At 38.5% G+C, this 17989-nt stretch overlaps 1 protein-coding gene across 1 annotated transcript in view; it reads right to left on the reverse strand.

Annotated features, from left to right (window-relative positions):
* Window positions 1–294: 294 nt before the first annotated feature.
* BPNT2 (3'(2'), 5'-bisphosphate nucleotidase 2) overlaps window positions 295–17989 on the reverse strand; it is a 31601-nt gene continuing 13906 nt past the window's right edge. Inside the window, exons 3-5 of the mRNA XM_060115927.1 lie at window positions 17194–17289; window positions 7737–7898; window positions 295–6218 (exon numbers count right to left, since the gene is read on the reverse strand). Coding sequence (XP_059971910.1) covers window positions 5947–6218; window positions 7737–7898; window positions 17194–17289 — 530 coding nt within the window. The 3' untranslated portion in view covers window positions 295–5946. The remainder of the gene's footprint in view (window positions 6219–7736; window positions 7899–17193; window positions 17290–17989) is intronic.

Consider the following 17989-nt stretch of genomic DNA (forward strand, 5'->3'; position numbering starts at 1 on the left):
TCCAATAAAGATGTTTAGAAAAAAAAAAAAAGGTAGACGCATTCAGAGACAGAAAACAGTATAGTTTTTACCAGGAGGGGGGAATGGGGAGTGACTGTCCAAAGGGCACAGGGTTTCTGTTTGGGCTGAACGGGTTCTTCAAATGGATAGTGGTGATATTTGCACAACACTGTGAATGTAAATGCCACCCAATTGTACACTTAAAAATGGTTGAAATGGTAAATTTGTTATGTATATTCCATCACAGCAAAAATTTTTTTAAAAAAGGAAAAAAAGTAGATGCAGCACACCATCTTTCAGATATGACCAATTTATTCAGAAAATTCAAATTTCAGTTTGGCAAAGTATATCCAGGGGCAAAGTTTGGGATGATCATTTCATCGGAGGCAACCACATTTTCTAGAGCTATTTGGCCATGGGGTAGCATCCGAAGGAAAGAAAACAAAACTTTAAAAAATAATTTAGGGTGTGAGGGTGATAAAACATAAATATTTGCGGAGGAAACCACACAACCAGCTTACACAACTGAGGCATGAGAAATGCTGATGCTAGTAGAAACCCTTTATTCCATTTAGTTCGACAGACAGTAAGCACCTAATTTGTTCCAGACACTGGGGTAGCTGCCGAGGCTGAGGTGGAAGTACAAAAATCACCAAGACGTCATCCCTGTCCTTAAGAAGTTTACAACAGCACATGTAGAAGTGAGGGCTACAGGTGAGGTGCCAAAAAGCCTGCTCAAAAACCTGGAGGGAGGAGAGTTTACCTTTACTTCTCAGTAGAGGCTGAAGTCGGGACCCTCTCAAATTAGGCGGTGTGGGTGAGGCAGGGGATAGTAGGCCGAGCAAAGAAAACTCTGGTGTCTGAGCATGTCTTGGCAACAGGAAATGGTCTAGTTCCTCCACAACCTTCAGTGTGTGAGAGGGGAAGGGGTCTTCAATGTAGTTTTATTTTAATCCCTCTCATCAGTAGCCCATTATAAGAGACTGACTAAGACGTGAAAATGATTAAAAAACACCACATCCAAGTTTGAAGAGGCAGGGACATAGATGGGAAGTACCATTTCATAGTGTTAGTGTAGACTCAACTGCTTGTGTATACCCATTTGGTAGCTTAAGTAAAACCATCAAACGAGGAAGAAAACCCAGTGGCGGCATCACAGTTCATCATGGCGGAACAGCCTCTCCCGTTAAGACTATAAAGCTTGTTGTGGCTACTGCCAAGGGTGGATGCGAGGGCACAATGGAAACTGCAGTCCATAGTTTACACACAAAGTCAAGTCTATAAACATTTCCAACTTAACTGAACATAGATGACGAACAGGGCTTAAGAGATGATTTGGGGAGACAGATGAACTCTTTGCAGGCTGATCTAAAGATGACTTGGGGTGCTGTATCTCCTATTTTAAGAAAATACAGGATGAACAAGCCTGAATAATAGTTTACTATATGTATAACATACACCGCAAAAAGAATTCTAATGCAACATACTACTCATCAAACATCACAGTTTCTGCTTTTGCAATTTACACAAATTACCTGAATTTTAATACTTTAGGGAACCCTTACGAACACAATGCACAACAAGTTGTAATATTATTCATCATCCTTAACTTCTGAAAGTTTGGGTTATATTATTTTATTGTAAAGGAAAACTAATATTTATAAATCTCATTTTCCCACAGAATTAATTCATATATCATTTTTTAAAATAATTTTTAAAAAAGAAGCTTCCCTGTAAGCCTTTATCAATGGTAAATTGGAATGCAAACACCTGCCAGGCTTTGATGAAATAAAAATAAACGACTTACTATGACCAGCACCTCATAAAACCAAAACCTCCTTTTGAAGTACAAAGTTCAGTTCTTCTTGCCCGCTTAGTAAATGCTAATCCGAACCCTCCCCGATCTAGGAACCATTCTGGTTTACGTCACATACATACAGTATTTTTTAACATTAAGAAATTCTTGACATGATACCATAAATACTTGTTAGAACCAAAGTGACTCAGAGTACTAGAACAGATATAACAGCACACTGAAATAGTTTAAGGGTAAAATAAAAAAAAAAAAATCTATCATGGTCTTATTAATTCAAATTAAAAACCAAAGGATGAAGTATCATTTCAGACCTATATACATCAAGATGCCAGTTCTTATAAAAATGCACTTTAGTTGTATCTGCAAAAATAATTTTATATTAATTTTAACTTTAATGAATTTTCCCCAACTCTAACATTAAAAACATTAAAAGAACTTAAATCTTAAGGGCAAAAGTTCCTGTTTTCCCCATCTATTAAAAAAAAATTTGTTTTCCCTTATTAACATACAATGCCCTGTTGTTAAGGCACAACTTTTTTTAGGATAAAAATGAAACCATAGGTTTATTTTACACAACAGTTACAAGGCAGACTTTTGCAGGCATATGCTGAAAATAATTAAATAAGTCTTACATTCAAACCAAGATCTAAACTGAAAAATCACTGCTTCTATCCACAAGCAGTCAACACATAGCCAAGAGAAGTAGTTGCAACTAGATTCCAAACAGTTCCTGTTTTAAACCTGCCAGAGCTTGTCTCCAGAAGGCCATTTTCAAGCTGTTATCAAGGAGAGGCAAGCTGGATATTTTCTTTTCTGAGGAATAGGGGGTGGCACTCCAGCTTTCTTTACTTATGTTTAAGCTATGAGAGACAGCTGTCACCTTCAAAGCCCGAGTAAAATCCAACTTTTGAATTAAACATCTGAGACGGGGCAGATGCTTGCTTGGCATCCTCCCTTGGCCACCCTTCCCCTGGGCTTTCTCCTCCCCTCGTCTCTTCTTAGCCACTGCCCCTCCCACTGCCTCTGACTCAATTTGCACAACATTCAAAGGAAGCACCCAGAAAACAGGAAGAATTTGCACAATAACTCCTTAAAACACACAGACCAGGACGCTTGTTACTTCATTATACAGCCATAAACAATTCAATATTTAGAATCAAAGAAAAACTCTAAAATCGGGGAAAGGGGACAATTGAATGACAAAGACAAATATGACCCATCTTGTAGGCTCTGATATTCTCAACTGAAATAGGGATACAATATGAAAACTAATAGAGAAAGCAAGCTTTCTCCAGCAGGCATAGCCAGCCACCTCTTGTTATTTTCTGCATTTTCATTCTTTGAAGGATGTGTCAGAAGAAACGCTCTGTAAAGACAGAGGACTTGCGTTATACTTGACAGTTACTTTGTGGTTTTGACGGTGATTTTCCTTTACTTTTTGAGGAGTCTTTGAAAAGTAATAGTCCGCTAGGACTATGCCAGGACGACCCTCTCCATCGGAACTTTACTAGAGTCTCCATTCTGCCCTAAGTTTCAGCAACCAATCGTGGAGATGTAGGTCTACTAGAGAATTCGGGGAGTAAGTGCTGGGGAAGAGGATACTGGTGAAGAAAGAGAAACAGACATAAAAGGAGAACATTAATCAACAGGCTAGGGTGATAGGGAACAAGGTAGAGACAAAGAGGGGCTGAGGAAGGGGACAGCGGAAGGACAGCTGATGGATCCTGAGGTTATCAATGTCAAGATGAGGGAAAGGGAGACAAGGAACTGGGGAGGTGAGGATCACTAAAAGTAAACATTTTAGAAATAATTGTATTTATGTCATTCTTGGGAGATATTATGTCTCACTTATTCATGAAGGTGTTTTACTGGTATGTCCTAGCACAATAATGTCTTACATAAATAAATATAAATACTGTTCTTTGTACTTACATTAGTTCTATAATGTATACTGACTTTTAGAAACAAAATGTTTTAAAATGAAATTTTTATAAAAGCACTTAAAAATCATTAGTACTATACTATACCCAACAAATCACAAACATAATGCATTTAACTGTCGGCCAATATCTTAATTTTTGCACACAACAAAGCCCTTCACAAAGTCATTATCTACATGTGGTTTAATAAAATTAAAAATAAAACCAAAGCACCATGCTTGCTAATATGAACTAGTACCATTTCCTAATATGCTAGTCCCTTTTCCCTAAGTTTGACACATTACAATGAAAACAAATGCTTGTACTATAGGACTCTGGAAACAGCATATGCCTTTGCCATCCCTCCTGAGAAAAAGGATTTCCTCATCTCGTTGCAAAAAAAGATGCAGTCTCTAATATTCTGCTCAGAATTCCTAAGCCCTGTTTAAATATCAAGTGTTCCAACTACCAAAACTTTGAATTTTCATGAACAAAACCCTACCTATCAAGGCCCATTACCCTACCAGATTGGTGACCAGTTGCTAGAGACCGGGTGGCAATGTGTGTATCACACTAGGTCCAATTCCCCAATGAGGAATAAGGACCTTGGACAGTGTAATTTGCAAACCTAAAGTTGTAAGCACATTCCACCAGGTGAGGATGCCCATCTTTTGGTCAACTTTACCTCCAAGATAGGAAAATAAATGGAAAGTTGATTTAGGGTTAAAAAATTTAAAGAGAAAAAGAAAGAGAGAGAGAAAGAGAGAGAGAGAAAGGAAGAAAGATATAAAGAAAAGAAACCATGAAACCATAAGAAATCCCTCTCCTTATCAGTGTGTTATGGAATAAAACCATAGCAAAGTCACGTGAAATAACGCTACCGTTTACCTGAAATTTCCAGCTATCACATTGAGAGAAATCAGACATCCCAATGAAAGATATCCTACAAAGCAAGGTTCAAATTACAGTGACACAGTGAATATGTCACAGCCTTTCTTCAAACCAGATTCTGCACACTTGAATAGGAAAAAAATTCAACAAAAAGTAACTTCAATCTTCATTTTTTTAATCTGAAGGAAAGACACAAAGTATCTCAAAAGTTAATACTTAGTTTGGTTAGGTTAGACCCATTTATTAATGGTAAAACTAACCACGGCAAAAGCAACCTTAACTTATTCTTGATAATGAGAGAATCTCTATATACAAACCTGGCAAATTTTTTAAAAAGTACTATAACAAGGCTTTTGAAAATAATAAAAGCTAGCTCAATTCACGTTATGTCAAATAACTTTCAGTTAATAAGAGGATCATTTATATTTTTATAATGCCTTATACAGCATATTTTATCCCTAATGAGAAAATATACCAAATTCTAATGCTAACCCTGAAACCTTAATCCAAACCTTACAAGTTAAAGACTAAATGCTGGTCAAGAGGGAAAGGATGGAACCATGCACCACCGTCCACAGGGCAAATGAAAATTACCAGCAAGATGGCAGAAATGTTGAACCCATAGGTACAAACACACTTTTCTTTATAAAAACAAAACAAAACACACACACACAGAAATTACAGTTACAACGCAACCATCATATATCTATATTCGCTACTAGCTGGTGAACCTGTTATTAAAATTTCAAAGAAAAAAAAACAATTTAAGCTTTTTCTATTTTAATCCATAAGAAATATATTCGGTAAGCGATAGAGAATTTGTGCATATTAATGAATTTGTAGCTTCTTGTGCTTTCCATCTGAACTAAGGGTAAAAACCCCCAATTATTTTATTTTCAATGAGATATAATTGTAAAGTAATATTAAACATCTACACAAAATCAATCCTTTCTTCAGCCCAATTCTATATGAAAGTACTAACAAACAGTGAAGATTCATGATATTGTGTGAAAACGGTGGCTCATAACAACGTAGACTCGACTATAGATTTTAATTCACAAATATATATATATGCGCCTTGTGTATGACAACTGTACGAAAATAGTCTCAAAAATAAAGACAATACTTGAGACAGGAAGCAACCCATTCTCCCTGATCTTGCATCCTATTACAGGGAAAATAAGTCTCTGGTGCTTCATAAATACTTTAAAAAGTTCGGGATGGCCTTAACCATGCAGTCTCCACCGATGCTTTGAAGCCTCCAGCGTTCCAGGCTGACCGTTCAGCTCTGGAGGAGCGGTGACCTGTCACCAGCGTGGCTTACTTATGTCCTGTCTTCTCTAGGCTGGGGAGTTTTCTGACCAGAGCTTGGTGGTTCATCCTGATGCTGGCGAGAAGCCCTCCTTCAATGCCGTCAGAACCCGTGTAACTGATTTCTTCCCCACTCAGGGTAGTCATATGCCCCCCAAGGGCTTTTAAGATGGCATTGCCAGCACATATATCCCACTTTTTGATATATGTCACATGGATATATAGATCAGCTTTTTCTTGACTCTTATCAGGCACATCCAAGAGTGCTAACACTTTATAACCTACAAGATAAACACAGAATTTAGGTTATTGTCTGAAAGATTTGAAGAAAGGAGCTTACTGTTTTGAGTACATTGTTAAAATAACAGCACAGGGTGTGCAGGAGCTCTCTGTACTATCTTTGCAACTGCTAAGTCTAAACTTATTTTTTTTAAGTTTTTTTTTTAAGTAATAGTGCAGACATTAAACCCAAATGAGCCAAAAAAATACTGCAAAGTAATTTATTAAGCTGTTCTTAAATATAAACAAATATATGTCTATAATTTTTTAAATTTAAATCTACTTTGTGCTTGTCTTCTACGGGGTGATACCTTCAACATGAATCGTTTCCTATGGACTATTACACTAAAGCTAAACACCCACAGGTTTCCCTTGAGTCTCCAGGAAGGCTGGATTTGAAAGAAGGAAGCACAAAATAATGCTACTATCTTAAGTCTTTTTTGTAATGAGGCAGAATTTTAAAAATAAAATAATAAAACAAACCCAGAAGAAACTGGGTCTAAAATCTAGCTTATCCCATTCCTACTGGGCATTTTGGATATCACCTTTCCTAACCAAACTGAGAGCCTGTAAGAAAACAATAAAGCCATGCTAAGAAAGACACGTATAGGTCAGCAGTAAACTAAAACTATTAGGCTTAAAGGTTAAAAACACTACTTTTCCCTTTATTACTTTGCTGAAAAGGTTTTCAAACACAAACGTTTCTGACTATAATCTGCTATTTGTTTGAATTAAAACACTTCTGTCATATTAAACAACACTCAAAACAAGGGTGGGCAAATGACCCATGAGCTAAATCTGGGCCATGGCCTGTTTTTGTACAGCCCTCAAGCTATAGATTTTTTTAGGGGGGGGGGGCTATTTTTAAAGCACGGTTAAAAAAAAATCAAATAATAGTATGCAAAAGAGATCACATGTGACTCACAAAGCCTAAAATATTTACTATCGGGCCTTTCAGAGAAAGTCAGCTGACCCTGAGCTAGAACATAGGGAATGCAATAATACAGAATCTACATTAAGCTGGATGGGCACTAGACTCTGTGGCTCCTCCCAGACACGAAAGCTGAGGAGTTCAGGGGCGTGAACAGTGACCAAGGGGTTAGGCATTCTAATAACACTCCTGATGATTCCTGGCATCCTGCTGCTAAATAAAGCGTTCTGATGTGCTGGATCTTTCTTTCTCTCCTTGCTATTCTTACAGTTAAACTAATAGCACAATTATTTCACAATCAGATCATACATATAACAACCATCAATGTCAGAAATACGCTTTTGTAGTATTAGAGGAACAGAAATCACCATTGTGAGACTGTTTCTATTGTGAGACTGTCTCTACCAAGGAGGCACGTGTGACTGAATCCCACTCTTGAGATCACCAAGTAGGAGACCACGCCTGTCTTGAAAGCCCACTGTCCATTCTCACTTTCTTCCCAAGGAGGGGACAACCAAATCTGCCTCCTGACATGGCCTTGGCCATGCAGGGAACACTGCACAGGCACCGCAGGGGAGTAGGAACATACCAGCACCGCCCGCCGGGATGATTGTAGTCTGGTTTCCGAAAGTCTGAAGAGCAACCTGCTTGACCATTCCTGAATGGGAGCGAGACACAACGATCCTCGGGGTCTTCTCATTGTAAGAAGTGCGGGCTTTCACATTTGACCCACGGTCTACCATCGCCCAAGCTGGAAAGAAAATGTAAAAGCCAGTAATGGCACTGAAGCTTTTAAAACCAGAACTCAAAGTACCAAGAGTGATTGAAAAAAAACTTCTTCCAAAGAATTACTCATACATTTTTCCAAAACAGGAAGCTTTCGTTTTCTGAGTACAAGAGTAATATGTTAACTTTTTTATAATAGTCACATATTAAGACAAAACTAAAAGAGGCTATGCAATCCTGCCCAGCCAGAAACAGTGACTATTAACTCCTTGGTTTAAGAAAGCCCAGGCTCCAGAGCTCCCTGTAGGGTAGCTGCCGAGTCTTCACTGGGACCATGCTGCAACTCAACTTCTCCTACTTCCTTCCCTCCCTTCCACAAATCTGATCCCAAGAGCACTCTCTAGTAAACATCCTGCACTCTAATCGCCACCCCAAAGTCTGGTTCCTGGGCAACACAACCTGCGGCAACCTACGACATAATTCAAAATTTAAAAACGACTTTTCTTCTACACTACGTTTTCGTCTAATATATTCACGGTTTCAATTATTTGTATATTGGTTCAATTGCCCCCTAATGAGCTTTATAAATATAAAACAGTCAAAGAGGTGAGTTAGGTTTACATACCTCCTACATCAGAGAGTATAAAAAGAAAAAGCACTAGATTTCAAAGTAGACCAGAAATTTTTAAGAAGGTGAGGAGATTGCAGAGATGGCTTGAAATGCTTTTCTTGGTTTCGAAGTTTTCTTTACTGACTACCAAACTATACAAGAAAACAAACTTACTCAGAAATATCCCAATGAGATTACTGTTCTAGTAGTCACTCACTGTGAGATAAAATATAGTCCACCACAGCTAGCAATGTAGGCAGCTACGTTACCACTTACTCCTGGCTGCAGAAAAAAATTTTATAAATGAACTGAGTCTAGGTTTCTGAGTTCCCCCAGCTGATGGCAGTCTCTCAGATTCTTCTCACACGTCTTTCCGAAACCACACACAGCAACAAAGAGAACAAAAACAGAGTTAACTAATACCTAAAGAATAAGTAGGAGACAGAGGATAGCTATAAACACAAATTTATCCGAAAGAACGGGAGTAAATACCAAAGACCAGCAGAGTAAGTACTGTGGCTGACCCTGTACAGGGAACATGGCAGGAGCTTCGTGGAAGTGCCAAGACGTCAGTGGTGGCCAACTCAGACAGCAATAGCCAGAATCTCTGCCCAGAAGGAAAGGTCCCATCTAAAATGAGAACTACTGAAAGGAGGCCTGAGACTTGGCAACAAAGCAGTGAGTACAGGAGGCTTGGAGAAGACACGGAAACAAAAGGGACGTCTCAAGAGCATACTGGAAGAAATACAACATCTTTTAGGACGTTTCTCTACGAGAGACAATTTGGAAGACAGCAAAGAGGACTAAAAAGAAGGAAGGGGTTGAATGTAAGGGCCCTACTGAAACAAGAAGGGGTCAAACACGAAAGAAAAAATGTGAAAACAACAAAACAAGATGCCTACTAATAAAGACAACGCCTTCCTCACGCTAACATTAAAGAAAGCTCGGGAACCAAGAATTACCCAAACCTCTGTCCTGTTACCACCCTTCCCCCAATTCCACAGAAACTGGGTCAAATAGAAATAAGAAACATAGAACCGCAATGTCTATTGAGAAAGAAGAAAACATAAGGAACGATGATTAAAACATTTCAGGCTACTTGAAAATTTCTACAAAGCAGAGTTGAGACTATAAGGCAACACTGCAGCATAGTTAAAAATAAACAAGCAACAAAAAAAAAATAAAAAGAATGCTATGGAACAAATAAAAAAGAACAAATCATAAGAGATAAACAATAGGAAGACATGAAATGGGAACTCATATAACACAGGAAAGAAACTGAAGGGAAAAAAAAAGGACAAAATCATTAAAGGCTTAGGGCTAAATCACAGGATACACAAGGGACAATAGAATTGCCCAAAAGCACAGAAAGCAATAAGAAAAACAAAAAATAAATGAAACAAGTAAACACATAAAAGGGACCAGAGTAAAACTGATCCATATGGAAGCCAATGAAAGAAGAGTCAGCATACATACATTAGGAGTCCGTGAAACAGAAAAACAAAGTGAAGCAGAACTAATCTTTAAAATGTCCTTGAAATAAAGAGAACCTAAATGTCCACATTGAGACATAATATGGAGACAACTGCCCAGAATGCCAACTCTGAATCTGAGATAAGTCATAGTTCTTTTATGAGACTCTAAAGATAACGTTCTTTGGCATTCCAGGCAAAAAGACCAAGCTACTTACAAAGAACAGAAAATCAGGCTATAAGCCTTTCTGTCAAGATTCAACACATGCCTACACAGATGTCACACCAGTTCAAGAGTTTATACCATTTAACCAAGAAAAAACGGGGTATAGTGGGTTGAATAACGTCCTACCAAAGTTCAGGTCTACCCTGAGCCGTCAGAATGTGACCTCATTTGGAAATAGGGTCTTTGCAGATGTAAAGCTGAGGTCGTAATGGATTAGAGTGGACCCTAAGTTTAATGACTGGTATTCTTATAAGAAGAGGAAATGCAGAAATACAGAGACAAAGAGAATGTGAAGAAGGAGACATGAATTGGAGGGAAATGTCTACAAACCAAGGCACGCCAAGGAATGCCTGGAGCCACCAGAAGCTGGAAGAGGCAAGGAGTCTTCTCTTGAGCGTGACACTGTCAACCACTTGATATCAGACTTCTGGCCTCCAGAAATATGAGAATACAGTTCTATTGTTTTAAGCCACCCAGTCTGTGGTAATTTGTTATAACTGCCCTAGGAAACAAATACAGTTTTAAAATACATATGTTTTATAACTAGCCAAGTGGTCTTTCCAAGTATCAACACTATAGAAAAAGCTTTTCCCATGTAAGAACTCAGGTAATTTGGCATTCATGAGCTAGCTCTTCTAAAGTAATCTATTAGAGGACAGGCTTTATCCAACCAAAGGATGACTGAGGAACTCTCAGCGGAAGTACTGCTGGTAAGCACTGAATAAGTGTAACTGTGGATTTAAGAGAAAGACAAAGATAGGAAAAAAGGTGTAGAAATGTCACCTCATAGTTGATTACTGAGAGTTGAAGGACACCATTTAAATCTGAAGATTTGAATAGTGGAGTAGAAAGATAAACATCAAAAAAATATGATTGACTAAAATGGGATAGTTGGTCAAGAAGGCTAAACTAAGCTAATTTAATTGCTGCTGCTAGGAGAGAACCAATAGGTAATACCTGAAGAAGATGACTATATAGTGGTATTTAAAGAGAAAAGTATATATTAAAGTGTTAGTAAAAAATGCAACAGAAGAACAAATTAAACTTAAAAAATAATAACTGTAGTTTGAATCACATTCAATATATAAAAATCCAGGAGACAGGATATTAAAGAGAGAGAGAGAATGCCTACTCTTGCCCCAGAATAACATCCGTTTGCACCGGAGGTGGTTTTTACCCTAACCCTAACCTGAAAATTGGTAAAGGAAAAAAGTACGGTGTCTTTGAGTAGACACCACGTTTTACAGTAAACAAATAACCCCAAGTTGATGGAGAACTTTCTCTACAGAACTTCAGCTAACATATGTAGAAAAAAACAACAGAATTGAAAATCCCATTTTACATCTTAAATAGATCTTAAAACTATTATATGGAAGGTTTAATGGAATTCTGATTTCAAATGATGCCAAAATCTCTCTCTAGATTACCTGCTGATACCAAGAGAATCACTATAATTTTATAACTGAGAAGTCTGGTCATGAACACCTTAACCATCTTATTAACACCATTAATAGCGAGATGAGACATATGTAACGTAATGTGATGCAGTAGGAAGTACATGAAGAGTACCTAAAATGTGTTCTTGAGAAAAATATTTAACCTTAATCCAATCAGGCCTCCAGATCTGTTACCCTTCATAAGAAAAAGAAGATGAAAAATAAACAAGTTAAATAACAGCCTGGGAAAATAATCAGAAAAATCCAAAAGGCAGGACATTCTATGACAAGGGACCTGATCTCCTCAACAAGTCAATGTCTGGAGATAAAGGGGACTGGGGGCTGTTCTAGGATCTAGATTAGAAGAATTTAACATAGCAACCTAACAACCAAAAGAATTGCTTGTCCTTGACTGGATTTTGGTCTGAGGTAACAGGTTGTAAAATCCAATTTAGGAACAATTGGGAGAAATGTGACTATTGGATCAATTATGGAATAATTCTTAATTTTATTATTATATTAATAGTACTGTTCTTGTTTAGAAACATGTTCTTTTTAGACATGCATATTGAAATATACAGGGGTAAAATGTCATGTTCCTTGTAATTTTCTCTAAAGTACATAGGCAAATAAATAAATAAATGAATAAATAAAAGCAAATACATAAAAATGTTATCAACTGTTAAATCTGGATGGAGTACATGAAAATTCATTATAATTGGTTTTTTTAATTATTCATAATAAAAGTAAAATAAGAAATGAGAAGCAAAAAAATCCTCTAAATTCTTTTTAGAGATGATCAAAAAAAGTTTTATTAAGAAGTGAATTTACAATGCTGTATCTCTAGAGGTCAGTATTGTGTAAGAGAATAAAGACTATATCTCAGTAGATAGTACCAGAGTAATTTTAGATAAGAATTATTCATTTAATATTAAAAATATATATTTCAGATCACATAAACTCAAGACATTCAGTCATAACATTTATATGGACAAAATTATTTCAAGCCCCTTAAAAAAATACAGTAGGTGCTTAAATAAATGATGGATATTGATGATAAGGTAGTAGTGATAAGCTAAAATAGCAGCCAACAGAATATGTTTAGTCTATCTATAAGACATGCTAACAAAAAGTCCAGGAGGAAATAAAAAGTGGTTGGTACTTTTCTACACATACTTCAGACATTATAACTTATTTTTAATAGCCACAAAATTCCACTGAGTGGATATACTACACCCACTTATATATTACTTCATTAAAATATGTACTATTCTAGTATCTCTTGCTTTTTTAAGTATTTCACTCAGTGAATTAATTCTACTTAAGTCTGAGAAGAATTTTGATCAGCTTTGTTCTAACTGTTGCCAGCAACAATAATATCTAGCTCCCATTATAGTCAAGTGTAGCTAAATTCCGGTAAATACACAATACTTGACAGTTTGTACTCTGCCAACATCAATATACAGTCTGGATGTGAAAACAATAGTCCCAAAGAGGGCACAAGCCAAACAAACCTTCGATCCAGGAATGGAAGGTCAACCCACACCTAATTAAGGGCATATTGATTCTTCTGGAATGTTTGCTGACTAGCAAGCACCTTATGTTCCTAAGCCTATGAGGGGGGCATATCATATATTCTGATGGAATAAAGGTTTTTAAAAATGGAGGTTTTATTATCGCCCTTGTCTCTCCTAACATGAACAGATGTGGAGACCTGGACCTATCGGCCTCTCTGATATCCACTTTCTCTGCGTTTCCTCTATCCCAGTTCTAATTCTCTTTGGGCAGCAGGCTCTTTCGGCAGCTAAGCATGCCACGTGACATTTGGCCAATGAGTCGAAGCAGAGGGCTTCAAAGTCAGTCCTTCCAAATAGAAAGAAAATCTACGATAGATCTTTTGTCCCTCTTCTTTGCCCTTTCTTCCTGCCTGGAATAGAGCCATGGTAACCGGAATCGCCCATTTTTGTGAGCACGCAAACAAAATGCCACCTTCTAAGAAAGAAAAACAAAAAGAGAGGAGTCAGGCATTTAAGAGAATCAGAAAGACACTGAATCACTCCTACCCTGTGGCCGTCTTAATTAGGTGAGAAAAATAAAGCCCTTACTTGTTGAACCACTGCAAAGACGATTTATTTTATACGCAGCTAAAGGCAGTCCTAACTGACAGAAACAGGCATGAGGGACGTTGTCAGAAGAATGAGAGGATCTCAAAGACCTCAGCCTCGTACATAACCTTTACGTGCCTGTTTTTATTAAAAGAAAGTCGCCTATTTCCTATTTTATATTCTTTCCAGAGTTACTTTGACACTGAAATGAATTTATGTCAATACACTTCACTAACTGTGAAAATACTAAACAAATGTAAGATACTAATAAGGAGTGGTTAGCTCTTACAGTCACATTTTAAACTGTATGGTTTTCTCGATGAGAGTTGCCTAAGGCCCTTTTCTCATCTACAAAAGAGACAACATTGAGCTGCTAAAGCCCTTTTCTCATCTATAAAAAAGACAACATTTTTCTTTGTCACCCAGAGTTATCGAAAGGTTCAAGTGAGGTAACATAAATTTCTAAACACTATACACGTTGGGAATCATGGCGTTATAATTACACAAGTGGTGTGTGACACACCATTTGTGTGAAACCCCTGGGGCTGACTCCTCGACTTCAGCTGGATGATCTTGAGGAACATACCAAATTTCTGAGTCTCATTTTCTCACCTGTAAGTGCCATGCTAGTAGTAACCGCGTCCCTCCCTCAGGAGCCGGACAAGGTGTAGCAGTACTGCTACATTACACTCCAATATCCACTCTCCCTGTGTTCCCTGAGGGACGGAGCCCCTGAATTTCAGCTTGGATGGCCACTGAAAGTAAAGACTACATTTCTTCACCTCCCTTGTGGCTGGATTCCAGCTATGTTTTGATCAATGGATGTGAGCTGAAGTGATGTGTACAACTTACAGGTCAAACCCTTAGTGGGAAACATCTTCCGCGTCTGCCTTCTAGCCCTCTCCACTGCTGGAAAGTGGATGAAGCAGTGAGCCATCCTCAGTCATGCAGATGAGGGCAACTAACGTTAGTACAGCAAAACAGCAAGAGAATTTGTGTGAGAATTTGGTACCAGCGAGCTGCCATGGTCTGCTTACATACAGGCTGCTGGAGAAGAGAGAATTAACTGTTTTGTTCAATCTCCTATATTTTGGTGCAGATTATTACACAGCTTCAGCTAGAAGTCTAACCTGTATAATAACTAATTTGGTAAGGATTAAATGAAATATGTGAAAGCAATCTGTAAACCATTAAGCAATTATATCATTAATCTTAAGGCACACTACCACAGTAATGGCATGAAGCTTTTGTAGCTCATCAAACTGTCAATTGAAAAAAACTACCTGAATTATGAAAAGGAGTTAAAAGGTCAGATAACACAAAGCAGATTTCATTTTGAAATGCAGACCCAATCCTCATATATATGTTTAGCCTATCTCAGAGCAGCCAGCACTCGGGTACAAGGTTATTCTGCAAAGCAAATAATCTAGAGTAATAAAAAATTAACTTTGTCTCTATTTCTCTCCACTTGACAGACAGCATTTTTATGCAGTGTCAGCCACACCAATGAGACACGATGGATGAGGCTGGAGTAAAAGATCAAACTATACGGATGCCCGAGGTGTTAGTTTCCTAGGGCTGCCATAACACATTACCACAAACTGGGTGGCTTACAATGAGAGAAATTTACTTTCTCACAGTCTGGAGGCCAGCAAGTCCAAAATCACGATGTTGGCAGTGTCTGTTCCTTCTGGAAGCTCGAAGGGGGAGTCTGCTCTGTGCCTCTCTCCTGGCTTCTCGCGGCTGCCAGCAGTCTTTGGTGCCCCTCGGCTTGCATGCATCACTCCAGGCCCTGCCTCCTATCACACCATCTGACCCCTGGTATGTCTGCGTGCTCTCTGTTTCTTCTAAGGATGCTCTCATTGGTTTAAGGGCCCATCCTAATGCAGGATGAGCTCAGGTTGATATTTACCTTAATTACATCTGCCAGGACCTTATTTCCAAAAAAGGTCACATTCTGAAGTTCTGGGTTGTTATGAGTTGAACTGTTTTCCCCCTAGAGATATGTTGAAGTCCTGACCCCCAGCACACCAGAATCTGCCTCTATTTGAAAACAGGATCCTAAGTTACTAGCAGATGTAATTAGTTAAGATGAAGTCATGCTGGAGTGGGACAGGCTCTTAATCTACCATGACTTGTGTCTTTATAAGAAAAGACACACAGACACAGACACACAGGGAGACACAACACACACCGATGACAGAGGCAGAGACTGGATTTACGCCAAGAAACCCCGGGGATTGCTAGCAAACTACCAGAAGCTAAGAGAAAGATATGGAAGGATTTTTCCCTGTAGGTTTCAGAGGGTATGGCTCTGCCCACACCTTGATTTTGGACTTCTAGCCTCCAAAACTGTGACAGGCTATTTAAAGACACACTGTTTATGGGATTTTTAATGGCAGCTCTAGAAAACGAATACAGGGATGGACGTGAATTTGAAGGAGACGTTATTCAGCCGACTCTAACTGGCCATCAGGGCTGCTTTCAATACTGGCAAAGTAGGTACTGTCTCCATCAAGAACTTCATCATCTTAGAGAACACTGGAGCCAAAAGGGGCATAATCCTAGCCTCAAGTTTCTGACAGGACTTACCAATGAAAAGTATGAGGATTCCCTTTGGACTGTCAGCAGTACTGCTCATACCACTCATTGTTTCCCTCCACTTCACCACCCTGAAAATTCATGGTGTCATCGTGGACTTGTAACCCAGAGTGCACACCATCACTGACGTCTGGAAGACCATGACTAGCCTCTCTGGCAAACTGCAGACCCCAAAATGTCACCCCAGGATTCATTAGCTCTGACAAGGCTTTGGGCAAGCTCTTTGGCATGGCCTTCCATATTCCCCCTCCCAACACGACTGTCATGGATCTGACCTGCCACCTGCAGGAAGCTAACAAACATTACTGCATCAAGAAGGTGGGGAAGCAAGGGTCTAAAGGAGCTCGGAAGGGCGTCCAGGCCTACAGAGGGACTGGCCTGATTATTAAGACTTTCACAGTGATACCACCCAACTGTAATGCTGAGACTGGCACCGCCCTTAACCACCACAATATCAAGCTCATTTCCTGATATGACAACAGGTTGGGCTAAGTCCACTTCACGTGGTGGATCTCAGAATCCAACGTGTAAGAGCCCTGGACCTTATCCCCAGCAACAGCATGACAGAAGCAGAGAGGAGCTCAGCTGCCCGGAGTCCATGCCCAATTGTATTCCCCGACACACTAAGAATCGTTCATCTTCATTTAACACAGTTTCTATTCTCTAAACAAGGTTTAGAAAGCTCTGCTTTGCCATATATTATTAGTACCAACAATAAAATCCTCACTGTATCCAGGGAGGGGGTGAGGTAGGGTAGGGGGCTGACTTTAACAATTACTGAGCTACAGCTGAGATTCCAAGAGGACAGTAAATACTACAGACAAATGGTTTAATAACGTTAACTCTTGGAAGCTCTAGCATATTTCTTACCTGTATATTCAGAAAATGGCTTATGTATTACTCCTAGCACAGGTTTACCATTTACAGCCACACACACCATAGTAGTAACGTACTTTCGAAGATCCTCTACAAGAAAAAAAAAAAAATCCAACAATAATTTTAGGATTGAATTTAAAAACTCAATTTTTAAAGCATTTAGAATTTTAAAAAGCATTTAGAATAGTCCCTGTACAAGGGATGTGCTCACTAAATATCATTATTATATCATCAAATCAATTGCAGTCTAGGAAAAACTTTTTACAAACAAACCCCTCAATATTCCATATTTGTACTATTTTTGCAAAATATTGTTTTATAATTTCAGTTACTATCAGATATACACACCTAGTGTCTTCTCCCTGTTCTCCAAATAGTTCTCTACTGAGTGTCTGTTTTGGGCCAAGTTCCGTACTTAAGCGCTAGAGTGCAAAGGTGAAAAAGCAGAAGCCTCCACATTCAGAGAACGTACCGTTTAGAAGAACAGATCTATAAGCAATCAACTTTTATGTACCAAGAGAACAAAGCAAACAGAGAAAATTATATATCTCTGTGTAAGAAATAAGGACTGAGAGAAGATCCACAGAAGTGAGACAGGAGCTAGGACTAGGTGAAAAGAGCAGCAACAGGAGGTGGGAGAAGTAACTCTGTTTTGCTGGTTACTTGCTCCCTGGGTGCCTAGGATTTACTATCTTGAATTCCAAGAACAGATGCATATGGAATAAAACCTAAATTCCAAAAATCACAAGTGAATATTGTGTTCTGGCTATATAAATAAATACCTCAATAA

The sequence above is a fragment of the Mesoplodon densirostris genome, chromosome 13, assembly GCF_025265405.1.
Source record: "Mesoplodon densirostris isolate mMesDen1 chromosome 13, mMesDen1 primary haplotype, whole genome shotgun sequence".
Taxonomy (NCBI): Eukaryota; Metazoa; Chordata; class Mammalia; order Artiodactyla; family Ziphiidae; genus Mesoplodon; species Mesoplodon densirostris.